Source organism: Triticum aestivum, chromosome 2A, assembly GCF_018294505.1.
Source record: "Triticum aestivum cultivar Chinese Spring chromosome 2A, IWGSC CS RefSeq v2.1, whole genome shotgun sequence".
NCBI classification, from domain to species: domain Eukaryota; kingdom Viridiplantae; phylum Streptophyta; class Magnoliopsida; order Poales; family Poaceae; genus Triticum; species Triticum aestivum.
The window spans coordinates 555,072,174-555,089,824 of NC_057797.1; the positions used below are offsets into that span (position 1 = coordinate 555,072,174).

The window sequence follows — 17,651 nt, forward strand, 5'->3', positions numbered from 1 at the left end:
TGATGGCGATCCATGGTGCGATGGTCGTTGTGCGTGTTGACTCGGAGGAACACCTCGCCTCTGCCGCCGCCGCCGACTTGGTGCAGGCTCTGGCCCAGATGAAGTCCCCCAACGACTACCCCCAGGACTTAACAGGTAAGATCTGATCAGCTAAATCTCACCAATACCACTTGCAACGGCTATGATTTGTACGATTGATGTATTAAGCATGTTCGTCCCTTGTTTATTTCAGTACTGCACACTATGTGATGTTCAAATATTACCGTGTCCAGCTCAATTTCACCAATACCAGCAACAAACTTACAATACATGATTCGAGATATCACTAGAGATGTTGTCCATTTGCTATTTTTAGTGGATGCTAACCCTATTGTACTTAACATGCCTGTTCATATACTTACGCAGGGTCATAATGGCTGATGCTTTTGTTTGCCGTCGAGATGAGCTGCATCCCATGTCTTACAATATTTCACATAATTTGTGCAATTGCAGTTTAACTTCTACCATTTACTAGTTTCCTGTAGGTACACATGTCAGTGGCACTGATCCACACTTCGATCCGGAGGAACAGCTCGCCTCCGCCGTCGCTGACTTTGGGAGAGCTCTAGCCAAGATGAAGTGCCCCGGCAACTACCTCTCAGGACTTACCAAGTATGTACTCTCTAGTTCATTCTTACCAATACCAGTTGCAATTAATGGCTATGTTCTGTACGGTGTATTAAGCATGTTCTAGTAAACATGCCTAGCATGTTTTTGCTACTTTCCCTACCTTTTTATAGACATTTGGGCCATTATCTGCTCTGGCAGCACCTGTCTTGTGATGTTTAACTGTGCCAATTGCATTTTTATCAGTATCGGTTTCAATGTCTATTAAGCCTGTTGCAATTAACAGCTGGATCCATTTTTAAATAGTTGTATTTCAATGGCTACAAACTTACAAAATATGACTTAGGATGTTGTTAAGCCTATTACAATTAACAGTTGTATCCATTTTTTAATCTGTCCATTTGCTACCATGCTACTCTCTGCAATGAAGATATACTAGAGATGCTGCCCATTTGCTATTTTTGGTGGATGCTAACCCTGTTGTACTTAATATGCTTGTCCATGTACTTACACAGGGTCATAACGGTCGATGTTGTTGTTTGCCGTCGAGGTTAGCTGCATCCCATGTCTTACAGTATTTCACATAATTTGTGCAATTGCAGTTTAACTTCTACCATTTAGTGGTTGCCTGTAGGTACACATGTCAGTGGCATTGATCCACGCTTCGACCCGGGGGAACAACTCGCCTCCGCCGCCGCTGACTTTGGGCAGGCTCTGGCCAAGATGAAGTGTCCCAGCAACTACCTCTCAGGACTTACCAAGTATGTACCCACAAGTTCAATCTTACCAATACCAGTTGCAAATAATGGGTATGTTTTGTACTGTCGATGTATTAAGCATGTTGTAGTAAACATGTCTAACACATTTTAGCTATTTCCCTATCTTTTTATAGACAACTGGGCAATTATCTGCTCTCGCAACACCTGCTCTGTGATGTTTAACTCTGTCAATTGCATTTTCATCAGTATCGGTTTCAATGGCCATTAAGCCTGTTGCAATTAACAATTGCATCCATTTTTAAAGAGTTGTATTTAAATGAATACAAACTTAGAAAATATGAATTAGGATGTTGTTAAGCCTGTTGCAATTAATAGTTGTATCTATTTTTTAATCCGTCCCTTTGCTACCGTGGTACTGTTTCGAAATGAAGATATCACTACAGATGCTGTCGTTTTATTACCATTTGCTATTTTTGGTGGATGTTAACCCTGTTGTAGTTAACATTGGCTTTCCATGTACTTACACAGGGGTACAATAGGCGATGTTGTTGTTTGCCGTCGAGGTTAGCTGCATCCCATGTCTTATACACCATCTATTCCTAAATATAAGTATTTTTAGAGATTCCAATATAGACTACATAAGGAGCAAAATGAGTGAATCTAGATTCTAATCTAAACTATATCTATAATTCTATATACATCCGTATGTAGTTCATATTGAAATCTTAAAAAATACTTGTACTTAGGAACATGGGTAGTTGTATTTTACATCATTTATGCAATCTCAGTTTAGCTTCTAACATTTACTGGTTGCTTTTAGGTACATATATGAGCGGTACTGATCCACGCTTTGATCCCTTTTGCGTATGGGGCAATGAGATATTCATGAACAAGCGTCAAGTGAGGAAACTAAGAAAGATTGTTAGGCGAAAGAAACGGTTATTGGAATTAAGCTCTTTATTTACACTTTGTCAAAGACAACAGTGAACTTTAGGACGGTGAGTAATGTGTTGCCTTTTCCCCCTTCCCACAACAAGTTACTTTATTAGATCTCAGTATTTGATATTTTTCTCTTTTTAGTGGGTTCCGAAGCTACTTACTGATGATTACCTTGCAAACTACATGACCGGAGTGGAGGAAACTAAGATTAAAATATATAATTCATGCTACCATGATAATGCTCTAGAAGTCTTTCTGAAGGCAGTGAAGGATGGATGAGCGATCGTCACAAGGGGTTGGACATTATGGGCATTCCGCTTCTTCAACACCATCGGCAGCCAAAATGATTTACACTTGTCTCTTCACCTTTACCGCCTTTAAATATTGTGGTTCATCATAGTTAATTGCTGCCTAATCCTGTAATTACTGAACATATTATACTGGCAATTTTATTTATGGATTCATTGTTGAACCATTGTGCTGAGAATTTGAATTGCATGTTTCATATTTCAAAATTTCCAATTAGAATAATAAATTATAGGAAAAAGATTAAAAGAGAACAGACAGTCATGGAACTTTGCAAACGATTCTGGAGTAAAAAGGCTTGTGATGGATAGCCCAATGCCACATAGTTTCCTACATCAAATCGTGTGTGATGTAGTTAATGAAAGCAAACAGTTGACCCAGGCAGAGCGTGTGTGATAATTATACCTTTCACACACGAGCGTATACATAAAACTGTGTGGGATGTACATATGAACGGAAACGTTTTCCCTTGATTGACTGTCTGAGATGTACATAAGAATGGAAACGTATTCCTTGGATTGACTGTATGTGATATACATACGAACGGAAGTGTTTTTCTGGGATTCACCGTGTGGGATGTACATACCTACGGAAATGATTTTCTCTAATTACCGTGTGGGGTGTACATACCTACATAAATGATTGGGTTTCGATGCCTCGTCCGATCGCACACGACCCCAGCCTGGATCCCAGGAGGGCCTATCCCCGATGATTTCTGGATCGTGTGGGAAGGACACCCTATCGCACACACTCACTTGGCAACGGTTCCAAATGTCGTCGCGGAAAGGGGTTAAAGACCGTTTGTTTAGGACTGACGTGTACCAGTGACTCTATGAGTGAATCAAGGTGGTAGAGATGGTGATGGGATGGCAGCGGGGCAGAGAGCGGCGCGTTGTAGCGGTGGCGAGTAGATGGAGATCAGCATGGCAATGGGTACCCGCAACCCGCGAACCCGGCGGGTAAAAATCCTATTAGGGTAAGGGTTTGGAACAAATAAATACCCATGGGTTTATAAATGGAGAAAAATTGTACCCATCCGGTAAGCCGGGTATGTGTATGGGAATGCAATACCCATACCCGTGCACCCGCGTACCCGTATACCCATAAACTAATTTCTTCTAACATTAGGCCCCATGTGTCATTCACTAAAGGAACCTAGCCATTGTAACCTCAACCCAAAATCCTCTCTCCTTACGCATGTGCATGAACTTATTTAAATGTGTTGATCTTGTTTTGTGAACTCGCGGTTCTGTTAATCTTATTATATAGTCTCCTTCGGTTCATTATTTCGAACAAGGGGATGCAAAATTACCTTCAATAAAAGAAAATTAGAGAAAATCGTATATGTCTTGTTTGTCTTGAAATTAAAAAAAGAATAGGTGTGAATGTTTCTCTAAAAATTCACGTACATGCTACTCACCCATGTATTTCGTGCTTATTGCTATCCATTTCTGAAAATCAATATCATTCTTTTTATTCCATCGCACAACAAATCATCATCTATATGTGCTCAAATGCTAAAATGTGGTATATATGTATTGAATGTTGAAGTATACATGCGAAATGTTAGGTATATATGTGTAAATGTTGAAAAATACATGATGAAGTGTGAACTGGGTAAGGTGATTGAGATGGGTATTTTTTACCTGCGGGTATTACCTGCACCCAGCCGGGTATGGGCATGGGAATAGTTTGAAACCCGATGTGCGGGTAAGGGTACGGGTATGGGCAAAAAATAATGACACGGGTATGAGTTTGGGCGACCATTACCCGCACCCGAACCCGGCGGGTGCCATGTTGAGATGGAGACAGGGGCAACCGTATCGAAGAGGAATAGGGGAAGCCTCGATGACAACGTGCGAGTAGGAGGGAGGGCGGCCATGACGCCGGCGGGCCGAGAGGAGCGTGACGACAATGGCGAAGCAGGAGGTACCGCCGGAAAGGAGATCCACCGGCGGTGGTAGGGCGACAGACGGGCGCGGGTGGCAAGCAGAAACCCTAGCAGGGGCGCTCGGGAGTGAATGAGGTAGACCGAACACAACCGACTATAGTGGGCCTACCGACAGCGATACATCCACTTACAAATGAGCCAATCAACGCCCTCCAAAGCCCCAATGAACCAGATCCCAACATTTCGTGGGAGCTGTAAAAAAAATACTTCATCCGTTCCAAAATTCTTGTATTAGATTTATCTAAATACAGATATATCAAATATTAAAACATGACTTGATACCAGGAGTACTAGTACATCGCTGCCTGAAAAAAGATAACAGATAACAGTAGATCGCTGCCCTGGAGCGTGTGACCGTAACCGACATACGCGCATTGGTCTCGTTGCAACGATTTTCCTGTGCTTTCCCCCACGAAGGAGTTTTTTAGTTTTTTTTTTGGTGAAGGAGTTCTTTTAGTTTTTTTTTTGAGAAATGAAGGAGTTCTTTTAGTAACCCCACGAAGGAGTAGGGGACACGGAAATGTATTCCGAAAGAAGCCCACAAGAAGTAAACGAACCAACAGGCCCAAAACCGAGCCGCGCGGCCAAGCGCGCGAACTCTGTAGCGCGGAGTCAAAACCCATCCCCTCCACCGTCCTCTCCGCCATTTCGTCCAGTACCTTCCTCCCCCCCTCTCACTCCTCCGCGGCCCGTGCGCCCCGGTGCTGCGGCCGTCGCCGTGACGTAGCATAGCGTCGCCGCCGCCGCCGCCGCCGCCGCCTCACCCCAACCCATCCGCCTCTCACGCGCGTCGCCTCCACCGTCGCCGTTCCCGTCCTACACCTCACCGCGCCCCCGCTATCTCAACCCCGCCCGCGGTTTTATCCGTTGGTTCCCGAGGTACGAGCATTTCGACATGCTGCGACTAGTTAAATTCCACCGACCTCCAGAAATTTGGGGTGAACCATCTAGATCCTCTCCTGCTCTGGCCGCAGTTCTCCCGCCCCCGGCGAAACCTAGGGTTCGGCGACAGGATGCAGAAGCTAGGGCTCTCGGGGCTTAGGGGCCTCGATGGGTTCCGATCTCTCGCTGGTGCCACCTCTACGGCTGGGAAGGCCACGAACCCCAAGCCCTCGTCGGATGCTGGAGGTAGCACATACGGGAGCTTCGCCAACCTTAAGATCACAGCAGGTACCGATTTGCTCTCTCTCTCTCTGCTTTGATTGAGGAGGCTGTTTATTTCGTGCGTTGCACTGATTTCCCGATTCCTCTTAATTTCTGTCTATTTGCAGAGAAATTAGTCAAGGAGCAGGCTTCAGTGAAGTCTGATCTAGAAATGGCGGTACATTTCTGAACATTATGCAGTTTTTGGTCATCTGTCGGGCACTTGACTGAGCGAATTCCTACCATTCAATTGTATGAACTGCGAATTGTTTCTGAAATTTAGCCAAACATCCTGTCACCGTGCCACTAATTAGGTTTCTGCATAGAATTGTTATCTGTTTGGGTGGAGCCGATTGAAGACCATCTGTCTTCTGGTTCATCAATGCCAAAATTGCATAGTTGTATGCTATGTCCCAGTTGTATTACTCTGCTCGCATAACACAAGGGTAGTTTTTCTGTTTCTCGTTTTGTCTTGGATCCTGTGATGTTTTTTATTACTCTGTGTGCAAAACAGATGAACTGCAGTATCCTTGTTAACCCATTGTTTAATCATGTATGCAACATTGACATGACAGTGAAATGCTAGACCAAAAAAGGTGGTAGCACAGCATACTAATGTGAAACTTTATCGTTCTGGGGCTGCATGTGTTATATGTAGTCTGAATCTCATGATTTATGCGTCCTTCTGCGGTGTTTAGATTCCCTTTATTTCCCCATATGTTACATATATGTAACTGTGCTAAACCTATGGCATGTTATATGAAGCATACTCGGTGTTTGTTTCTCTGGTAGTATCCATCCTTTAAAGTGTTGACCTATTTTTGTGAAGGAGCTCTGTATATTGCTCACCTGGAAAATATAGGATATGTTTCTGTCTTTAGGTTCTGCTAAACGTATGGCAGATTAGGTGAAATTCCGATTTCTCATTTCTCATTTATCTTATTTCAATGGGCTTATTTCTGATGGCTAGTCCTGAACTTATTTAAATACAGGCTTGTCCTTTATAATCACCACCGTGTCACAATGACTTATATGCTTGTTGCATCTAGTTCTATTAAATTCAGAATGTCATATGTATGAGATTTTGGTTACCACTTTACCAGTCACCCTTCATGCTTTAGATGTTCCAGTGCTCTGCTGTCATGGCATGTTGGCTCAAGTACAAAACAAAATTATATCATATTGCAGTATTTTTACATAGCAACATATTAAATTAGTTTCTCACAGAATATCCTATTACTGATGCACACGCGTTATATAACTTTAGCATACCAAGCTGAGAAGAGCAACAGAACAGATAAATATGTTAGAAGCAAAGCTTCAACAAGCTGTCAACGAAAACATGAAGCTTAAGGTAAAGCAGACTGAGGATTCGAAGCTCTGGCAGGGGCTAGATTCAAAAGTTTCCTCAACAAAGATGCTGTGCGATCAGTTAACTGAAACTCTGCAGCAGTTAGCAAGTCAGGCAGAAAGAGGTAATGTTTTTTGTGGCATTTTCTCATGCACACCTGTTGTTTAGATCTAACTGGCAAAACAATGCAATGGCAGCTGAGGAAGATAAGAAGTTTTTCGAGGGGATGCTTGGGAAGAACTCTAAAGCTTTAGATGAATTGAACTGCTTGCTGCATGATTCCTCGGCAAAGCTGGAATGTGCAGAACAAAGCATCATGTCAGGTCGGTTTGTCTCTTCTCACTTCTCAGTTAGTGCCAATCTTTTAGAATGCTGACAACTAGGTAACTCACCACTATACACTGCATATCGCCTATGTGCGTGCCCCTATCTGCTATACTGTTGTTTATGCATCTAAACTCTGATGTCATTTTCAATTCTGTGCTTATTTATATGATATGCTTATAGATAGAATAATTAGCAGTCTGCTAAATATATTTACAACTTTTTTTCGAATTAAGGAGCAAAGCTCCCAATTGATAACACATCAGGTCTGTTTTTTGCTGACCCCTCAATAGTGAAATGTTCAGCAGGAATATTTACATAATAATGTGATAACATTGTCAACTGTCCCATTTACTCAGGTAAACAGGAGATTTTGCGGATCAAACAAGAGAAAGAAGAAATGGATCAGAGTTACAAGGAACAGCTTTACGCAAATGATACTACCATAAAGGAAAAAGGTAAGTGTTAGCTTTTCTGTACCAATTTACTGAGGAGACAAGTCATATTAGCGAGCGGTAGTGATAACAAGCATTAAGCTGTCTTTGCTTTCTAATGCAGATTCTCTCATCAAACAGTTGGAGGGTTCAGTTGAAGAAAATAAATCCCGCTTATTGTGTGCTGACTCCCGCTTGCAGTGCATGGAGCAAGAGTTAAAGCTAAAGCAAGATGTTTGCATTTGCCTGAAAGAAAACCTTGCATCTGCTGAAAAAGAAAAGAATGACTTGGAGCTTAGGAACCAGAGATACAGTCTGGAAGTCGAAAGACTGTACAAGGACAATAAGGATGCTAATGAATTGCTTAGCAGTTTTGTGGCTAAGGTAGCTGAGCTAGATAAAGAGCATGCATCAATGTCAAGTCATGTCGCTAGATTGCTTTCTTCATTTGATAAGTACTATGGAATGGTCCAAGAGGAGAAACTGCTGATAACAAGATCTGCTAAGGACAAACTGGAACATCTTCAAAACCAGTTTGTAGATTTGACATCAGAAAATAGTGGTCTCAACAGTGAAATTGGAGAACTGAAGTCCAGAATCACAGAGTTACAAAAAACTCAAGAAGCTGTTATGGTTCAGCATGTAGAAGAATGCCAAGTGGCTGAAGATAAAATCAGAAGACTGGAGTCTGAAGCAGAAGTATCTGCCTCCAATGTGAATTCCTTAGAAAGGTTATCTTCGGAACTACAAGGGAGAGTTCAAAAGTTACTGGAGGATTCTAGCCTTGCTGAAAATCAGAAGGTTCGCAACTAGCTGGTTACGAATAAACAGATAACTGCTACTCCCTCCGTTCCGAATTACTTGTCGCAGATATGGATGTATCTAGATGTATTTTAGTTCTAGATACATCCATTTCTGCGCCGAGTAATTTGGAACGGAGGTAGTACTATTTAACTTGTATTCTTCCTTACTCATGAAATTGGAATTTTGCAGGAAGAGCTGTTACAGAAGACTTTGAAGCTAGAATCAGATAATCAGGAGCTTCTAGGCAGAGTGCAGTCAGTTTTGGATGAGAAATCTAACGATACAGAATCACTGCACAGCGAGATTGCTAAGCGTGACCAGCAGGTTGACACACAAGAAAAACAGATCAGTGAGCTCCGCAGTGTTCTTGATGAGAAGGAACAGTTGTATATTTCTTCTGTAGAAAGAGAGAAGAGTTTGGAGGAACAAAAGTTACAGGTTTGTGTTTATTATATCTTGCAATCTCATGATGTAATGATCTGTAGAGTGTAGAACTGTAGGCAACATATAACCTTTTCAACCTCTTGCCCAGATCCAAGCATCACTTGCTGCCACAGAATGTCAACTTACCGAGGCCAAAAAACAGTACGATCTCATGCTTCAGGGTAAACAGATAGAGCTATCAAAACATTTGAAAGAGTTGTCACTCAGAAATGATCAGGTATCACATTTCTATTTATTGTGTAGCACTTCTCTTCTGAATCACAAATGACAGTCTACAAATGATTTTCCAGGCAATCAATGTCATCCGTAAGAAATATGAATTAGAAAAGGTAGAAATCATTAGTGCTGAAAAAGAGAAGGTAAATCATCTCTTCCCTTTCAAAGTTCTTTATGCTAGATATTTGGTATCTTAATATGATTGCTACTCTGTCTATCCTACTGTTCTGAATTTCAGGCAGAAAAACTCATAAGGGAAATGGAGCACAAATGCAACGAAAAGATATTAGAGAACAAGCGAGAATCTGAGAGGTGCTTGATGCGTCTTAAGGAGGAACATGCCGCAGTGGTAGGTAGAGCTAGTTTGGTTTCTCAATAAAGGCTACATTTATTTTGAAACAAATAAATATTCACAATCTAGTTATAATGACAATGCATGTACCGATTTTGATGGAATATGTTAGCACTAGAGTAGTAAACAAAGTAAGCTGAACGGTTCAGCTTAGCCTTCAGATAGCATGGATACATAACCGCATGTCAGACTTCTAAGGAAGTTTGTTCTTGCACGTTGCTCACTGTTGAAGAGGCTTTAATACCTAAAAAACTGCCGAGTTTTCTTGGTATCTTGTATTCTTGCTCTAATTAGACTTGACATGTAAGCTGTATAGGAAGTTATACGGAAGTACTCGCTGACATCTAAATGAGTTCAAAGTATCTTCAAACTGCTTTAGAGTAACATTTCCATCCACTTTATCTTTTATTATTTAATTATCTGTAACATACTGGTGAAAAGTTCGAAAACCACACTGTATATTTCACCAATGTACATTACTCCCTCTGTAAGCTCTTATATTTCTTACTAATGATCTTTAGACTGGTTTAAAGCATCATGAGATCTTAAGCAATCAAAATACCTGATGTTTGAAGTGGAAAATTTACCAGAAACCACTTTATATAGTTGTCTAGCAACAGAAGCAGTTCAGAGATGCTATTTAGTATAGGTACAGATAGAGCTATGCTCAAAATGCTGCTGTCAATCTTGGAACTTCCATAATCATATTGTTACCAGTAGAATCCTTCATTATAGCACCAGTATACACTTGTCCAAAAGACTGTTTGCATGGTGTCAGTCTGTCAGGACTAGGGAATACTGCATACTATAGTGAAGATGTACAGCAGAGCTGTTTTTCTCCTGAAATGACAACGGAGGTTGTTTCCTGATATCCAGGTGGCAAGAATTCAACAGGATAATGAGCTTAAGGAATCAACTCTTCGGGCTTATCACAAAGAAGAATTGCAGCGCATTCGTTCTCAGGGTGAGAATGAATTGAGGGAGGTCAGTCATAAGTTGAACCAGATGTTTTGATAGCGTCAGTTTTTTTAACTAACTAAATCTGTAAAAAAATGTAGAGGCTGTCGTCGCTCAGACAAGAGCATGAAGCTCAAATAAAAACAGTGAACATTCGACATGAAGAAGATTGTCAGAAACTACAGGATGAACTGGAGCTTCAGAAGTCAAAGGTGGTGATTCTTGACACCTTTTTCTTCTGAAGGCTGTGAATCGAAACTATACTGAACAGTGTTTGGTGCAGGAGGAGAAGCAAAGAGCATTATTACAGTTACAGTGGAAAGTGATGGGCGAAAGTCAACAAGTTGATCAGGAAGTTAATTCTAAAAAGGTATATGCTCTTGTCAAGCCTGGTAACTGCATTTCACTATTTTGCTAAGCAATGTGTATATGGTATCTATTTAATTTTTGTTGCTTGGTGGCAAAGCATGTTAAGAATTCAAGAAAAAAATAGCCGCATATGTTCTACTTGAAAAATTGCTTATTATAATTTCGTTATTTTGGGGCAGGATCACTTAGTTTCTCAGTCCATATCCTGCCCTTTTACTATTATAATGTTAGCCATTTGCTGGTTTTCCTTTCTAGTTCATCTCATAATTAACTTGTAGGCATTCATTATGAAATAATTAAGTTACAAATTCTCTCTTCCATTGATAAAGAGGAGAGATCCATATGTCAGAAAAGAAAGTCAGCTTCAGTTGCCAGGTCCAGGTCCTGAGACCAAACGGAAGGTAAGATATCTTCTCTTCAACGATAAACTTGATTGCCCCGCATTTTAGAAACTTCAAACTTGAATGTTCTCTGTTGTGTTTCAGGATGTAAACATATCTGGAGTTATACACTCGCCAATTTCTAACGTACTGAGGAAGGTAGAGAAAGCAAGTCAGGATGTTACTAATCACAGAAAGGTGATTTTTGTTACATATAGATTCTTTCTTTCATCCATTTTTGGGTATGAACTAGGTTTCATTTTCAGTTAGTCTGAAAATGCATCTTTACATGCTGTGTATTTTATTGCCATTTTTGGCATTCCTTTAATTAGGTAACACACCATGAATATGAAGTGGAGACAGCAAATGGAAAAATCACAAAGCGCAGGAAAACTAAGAGCACTGTCATGTTTGGGGTACAAGTTTTTCCTGTTTTTTCTTTGGGTTTGATTGCCTGCCTGTTCATTCATTTTAATACTGTCTTTTATCATCCAGGAACCGAATACTCAGAAGTCATTGCAAAATACTGTTGACAAGGATGTTACAAAAACAAGAAAGGTATGATGATCAGTACAAACTAGATGATACCCCACACGTTGTTGCGGGAATTGCTTGTAATATATTTCAGTAAGATTTGATTAGAGATTGGGTTAATTAGATAAATGCCACTCCAATTATGTCTATTCATAAAAAAATGCCACTGCAATTACCAAACTTTGAAAAACGCCACTCCAGACTTTGAAAAATGCCACTGGAAATGGCATTTTTCAAAGTTTGGAAATTGCAGTGGCATTTCTTGGAATCGCCAGATTTGGAGTGGCATTTATCAAATTAACCTGTATAAGGGTTAATTACATAAATATGTTAGTGGGGATCAACTACTTAGTTATATAGGATAACTGTGTACTTCAACTTCCCAGTATTGATTTTCAAAGGTTTAACCAATACTTTTGTATTAACAGACTTTCCAGTTTAATGTTTCCTCAGATGGACGCTCTTACAAACATAATCTTAGTTGGTTTTCTTGAAATCCTGATCCTAGCTAAATGATATGTTCTGTTTGATTATTCAAGAATGGTAACTAATTGTGTTTCTCTTAAGAAGTCATGCATCTTACTCCCTCCGTTCCTAAATATAAGTGTTTTTAGAAATTCCAACAAATGACTACATACGAAGCAAAATGAGTGAATCTATACTCTAAAATATGTCTACATACATCCGTATGTTATAGTCCATTTGAAATGTCTAAAAAGGCTTACATTTAGGAACGGAGGGAGTATTTACTATGGCACATTGAACACCACTCCATGTAGAGTTCAGACTGTAAGCCTGGGGTGCAATGCAGCCAGGTTTTGCTACAACTTTTCCTTAGACTGTAGTCAGTGATATCATTCAAAATGTGAGGAAAATGTTGTTCGAGTGTTTTTACCAGTTAGTCTCCAATGCTCCACAGTCCACACTCTTTGTTTCCTTGTTATTCTCTTGTGACGTCACCATTTTTTTCTCTTGGTGTACCCACTGTATCTAGCAATGTTCTGAGTAAGCATGAAAGAAAACAATTTAAAGCATTAGCCATGCTCTGCTTTTCTACAGTGATTGATTTTGCAATAAAAAATCTGTTCAGAAACTGTCTATGGACAAGCATTCTGAGCATGATGATTCTCTGCGTGACATATGTTCTGCATTACTTTTGACATTTATGAATTGGCATTCTGCAGGTTGTTGCAGGATCCCGTCCCCATCCTGCCAATATTGGTGAATTATTTTCTGAGGGCTCCTTGAATCCATATGCTGATGACCCTTATGCATTTGGCTAGAAGGTAAACCATAATAATATCCCGCAATACTGTTGCAGTTCGTCGTTTTTGGAGAACAGCGTTATAGCAATCTCACACCCAACATTTGCATCTTTTAAATATTCAAGTTGTCACTTGGAAATAGTGTACGTCCAATCAGGCTTAGAATTTTGTAACTTGTGTTTAATAAGAATACAATCACCTCCTTGTACAACAGATGGATGTGCTAAGTAGTGTTTAAATCTAATAGATATATTGAACTATAAACTGTAATCATGCTCTGGAAATGGTTATATGATTCGACAAGTTTACTGAGTCCAGAAATATTGTTTTAACAGCAACCGCTCTCAACTTATTTTCTCCATGGCACCATGGTTAGTTTGCAGTTTGGGGTTACAAACTTTTCCATGCTGCTTATTGCCAACAACTGATCAGAATGGCCCGTTAGTGCATTATAGTTTCTTGGTTTGCAAACATTTTCTTGACAATCTGGACTTGATCATCGGTGTAGAGGTATATTTTCCGCAACAAGTAATTCAGGACGGAGGGAGTAGTATTTTAGTTCAGTAGTTAACCAATCTACGTACTCTATAGAGGGTATCCTATGGGCTTTCTTTAGAACACATGTGTCTTCAAATTTTGATACATTTATAGATGGTGTAATTGCCTTCCATAGTTACCTTTGTTTTTCAGCACAAGAATGATCAATTTGCTGACTATTTGATCCATTTTCATTTCTAAGAGCTGGGTGTTTCATATGCATCTCAAGTTTGATGTTATATTCTGTTCCAGATAAATTCACTGCTCCTGAATTGAAACTACACCTAATTTTGCAGCTCACGTCTATTGGTGCTGATCTTAAGAAGCATGGAAACGTAATCTGGATTGCATAATTCCCTGCTGCCGCCAGGTCTAATCGATGATTTTGCTGCCTGCCCTGGTCATGATATCCGATCATCCCAGTGTTCATATGACTGTTAACAACGTGCGTTGGTGTGTCTGGAACATTTCTATGATGAGCACTGTGAGTGGTTATCTTGTACGCTGGTGCGCTTGTGTAAATAAACCGACCTCGTCATCTATGGAATAGAGAATTTCAACAGGAAATTACTGCCCAACGTCCTGATACCTTTTTGGACTGCTCTTTGTAGAAGGCTGAAAGATACTGTGCTGCTGCTGCCATATTAGGCTTAGTCGCTTTGGAGTTGCGCTGATCGTTATACCCACGAACCCTGTTTGTGTATAAATGCAGTAGATGCCTCGATGGGGAAGTATGTTAAATTCAGTGTGTTTCCATTTGGTCATGAGCTGCATGAAATCTCAGCCTTCCTGTCGTTCCTCACTATTGTGTTTGTGACCGTCCTTGTCGCACTGTCCTGCTCGAGCCTTGGGGCTGTTTTGGTGGAGGTCCAGCCTCCAATGGCGAGGAAGCGATTGGTTCAGGACGGCTAGCTTAGAGTGTGGAGGCATTCGAGCTCCGACCGCATCTGTATGCTTGTCTATTTTTCCAGTAAACGACAGGTGAACTGCCATTTTTTGTCAAGCGAAACTGTTCATGATATAGGAGCAACTCCAATAGCTTGTGTAAAAACCTTACCATAATAGTTTGGACATGGAATAATAAAAACAAGTTCACTGTCAAACCTGTCAGACCTTTCAAACATGTATGGAAAGCCAAGATCCCTTTGAAAATCAAAATCTGGCTGTGGTTGATTTGGCATAATGCTATAGCCATGAAAGACAATGTGATTAATTTGGCATAATGCTATAGCCACAAAAGACTATGATAAGAAGGAACCGGATTCTGTCATGAAAACGAAAACATCAACCACCTGTCCTTTAAAGCAACTCCAATGGGGCGACCCATTTCATCTGCTGGCGTCCGTTTGGATCGGCGTGGACACAAAAAGCGGCCTAATGCACCGACCCAAACTGAAGCGTGTCCAGTGGCGTCCGCATGGCGACCCATTTCCGGCCCAACTTTGAGCTGGATTTGCGTCGGCACGGACACGAGATGGATGTGCGCGCGCGCCTACTCCTCTCCCTGGGCCCGCCGGTCGGTGGCAGCCACCACCATTTCTCCCCATTTTCTCCAAAAACCCCCCGTCCGCGCGCGCTCCCGCCCATACCCTCCATGGACGACGACCTCGACGCTCCGGCAAAGGCAAGCCTCGTGCCCCGTGCAAGACCGTCGCCGCGCCCAAGCCAAAGAAGGCGCTGACGCCTGAACAACGGGTAAGGGAATCGGCCAAGAGGAAGAGCCGGAGGCACGCCGCGGACGCGAGGGATGAAGCCTACGCGACTGCCGCTGTCGCCACTGCCGCGCAGCAGGAGGTCACCAACGCCCGCGTCACGGCGGCAACGAGTGGGAATGCCGTCCGCCGTTGAGGAGGACTACATGCAGAACCTCATCTTCGAGGGCGGCGCGCCGGCCGCTGGTTACGATCGTGACGAGACACAAAGCCAGGACAGCCGCGGAGCGTTCACGCCGGCCGCTGGCTATGATCCCGATCAGGCGGCCTTCATGCGCGATTAGGTCGACATGGACCTGGACGGCTTCCCACTCAACCACGAGTTCCCGGACGACTACGGGCAAGAGGAAGAGAACGAGTGCGACATCGAAGTGGAGCCTTTGTTCGAGGACGAGCTCGCCAACCAAGCCGCCGGTCCTAATTCGAAGCGCAAGAGCAAGCGCACGAAGGCATACACGGCTGCCGAGGACAAGCTTCTTTGCGAGTGTTGGCGAGACATTGGACAAGACCCCAAGACGGGCGCCGAACAAAAGCATTCAACTTTTTGGATTCATGTCCACCGGGAGTTTCATGAGCGCAAGAAGTTCCGCCTTATCAAATTGTGAGCACGCGCGGGTGGGTGTCCATTTCCAAGCGATGGAGGGTGATCCAACAAGAGTGCAACAAGTTTTGTGCCACTCTTGAGAGCATCAAGGCCCGCCCTATGAGCAGCATCGGCATGCAAGGCATGGTATGCTAGCAAGCCGCCCTCTTTTGTGTCATCAAGTTCATGCTTGCGTGTTCATTTGCCCATATGCTTGTATGGAAACATTTTGTAGCCATTTCAAGCTTTGGAGGCATTCAAGGTCCAACACAATGGCAAGTGCTTCAACCTCTTCCATTGCTTTCGGGTCATCAAGGACGAGGAGAAGTTCAAGGTGCAATATGCCGCCCTCAAGTCACGTGGGGGGAAGCAAGCTGTGGAGGAGGTTGGGGAGGGCGAGCCGGCACTGTTGGGGAACGTAGTATTTCAAAAAAAATTCGTACGATCATGCAAGATCTATCTAGGAGATACATACCAACGAGAGGGGAGAGGTGTGTCTACGTACCCTCGTAGACCAAAAGCAGAAGCATTTAGTAACACGGTTGATGTAGTCGAACGTCTTCGCGATCCAACCGATCAAGTACCGAACGCACGACACCTCCGCGATCTGCACACGTTCAGCTCGGTGACGTCCCTCGTACTCTTGATCCAGCTGAGGCCGAGGGTGAGATCCGTCAGCAGGACAGCGTGTCGACGGTGATGATAAAGTTACTGACATAAGGCTTCGCCTAAGCACTACGACAATATGACCGAGGTGGAAAACTGTGGAGGGGGCACCGCACACGGCTAAAGATCAACTTGTGTGTCTATGGGGTGCCCCCCTCCCCCGTATATGAAGGAGGGGAGGAGGAGGAGGGTCGGCCACAAGGGGCGTGCCCAAAGAGGGGAATCCTACTCCTAGTAGGAGTAGGTTTCCTCCTTTCCTAGTCCTAATAGGAGAAGAAGGAAGGAGAGGAAGAACAGAAGGAAAGGGGGGGGGGGCTAGCCCTAGTCCAATTCGGTTTGGGCTAGGGGGGCGCGTGCCACACCTTGGCCTGCCTCCTCTCTTCCACCATTAGGCCCATGATGTGACGTTCGGATAATCAAGCTACAGTAAACCTCTGCTAAATATGCCACGTCACTTCGATTACTGTCACTAATCTCGTGTTAGTTCGAAACCAATTCAAATTCAAATTCGAATCTAGCAAACAATAAAAGTTTTCGAATATTAAAACTAAAATGTTCGGTGTGAACCAGATAATGCATAGGTAATAATGATGGAGAAACCACACTTTTATGAAGTATTTAATTGCACTAAAATAATTTAAACAACGGCATAAACAATTAAATAAATGCGTTTTATAATTTATAAAATGTTAAACTATTTTATTAGGGATCAAACTTTTTGTGGCAGTGCGTTTAGTGGTAACACAAATTTAGGGATCATTTTTGTATTTTACAAAACTAAAATAAAATATAAAACAGTAAAAGAAAGATAAATAAAAAGTGAAGAAACAAAATAAATAAAAAGAGAAAAGAAAATAAAATACAAAAATACAGAAAAAAGGCAAACCCCACCCCCCACTGCGCCTCGGCCCAGCTGGCCAATAGACAAGTAAGGCCTGGCCCAGCCGGCGCCCCATAACCCCCACCTCCCCCGTAACCCACTCCCCACTTCCCCCACTCTCCTCGCCACCCCCCCGATCCAGATCTGGATCAGGGGGACTGAACCGCCGCCGACGCCGC

The 17,651-nt window shown here is 42.4% G+C and overlaps 1 protein-coding gene across 2 annotated transcripts; it reads left to right on the plus strand.

The window, feature by feature from the left end:
* The first annotated feature begins 5,148 nt into the window (after positions 1-5,148).
* On the plus strand, positions 5,149-14,209 carry LOC123189393 (synaptonemal complex protein ZEP1). 2 transcript variants are annotated; one of them, XM_044601794.1, is made up of 20 exons: positions 5,152-5,400; positions 5,496-5,691; positions 5,793-5,842; positions 6,932-7,139; positions 7,213-7,338; positions 7,699-7,797; positions 7,898-8,574; positions 8,767-9,015; positions 9,110-9,238; positions 9,312-9,380; positions 9,476-9,586; positions 10,466-10,573; positions 10,648-10,758; positions 10,830-10,916; positions 11,245-11,316; positions 11,401-11,493; positions 11,628-11,711; positions 11,791-11,853; positions 13,014-13,115; positions 13,928-14,209. In XM_044601794.1, exons 2-19 carry the CDS (start codon positions 5,535-5,537, stop codon positions 13,110-13,112), a joined length of 2,592 nt encoding a protein of 863 aa, XP_044457729.1. In that variant the 5' UTR covers positions 5,152-5,400; positions 5,496-5,534; the 3' UTR covers positions 13,113-13,115; positions 13,928-14,209. The 2 variants fall into 2 exon arrangements, with proteins under 2 accessions (XP_044457730.1, XP_044457729.1); XM_044601795.1 differs by lacking the exons at positions 11,245-11,316; positions 11,401-11,493; positions 11,628-11,711; ... (1 more) ...; positions 13,014-13,115; positions 13,928-14,209 and adding an exon at positions 11,194-11,226 and having other exon boundaries at positions 5,149-5,400.
* The last annotated feature ends 3,442 nt before the right edge of the window (positions 14,210-17,651 follow it).

Coding starts and splice junctions, on each gene's coding strand:
- LOC123189393 (XM_044601794.1), top strand. CDS start 5,535: ATGCAGAAGCTAGGGCTCTCGGGGCTTAGGGGCCTCGATGGGTTCCGA. Junction 9,239..9,311: donor TGTCACTCAGAAATGATCAG/GTATCACATTTC, acceptor ATGATTTTCCAG/GCAATCAATGTCATCCGTAA. Junction 10,574..10,647: donor GTGAGAATGAATTGAGGGAG/GTCAGTCATAAG, acceptor AAAAAAATGTAG/AGGCTGTCGTCGCTCAGACA.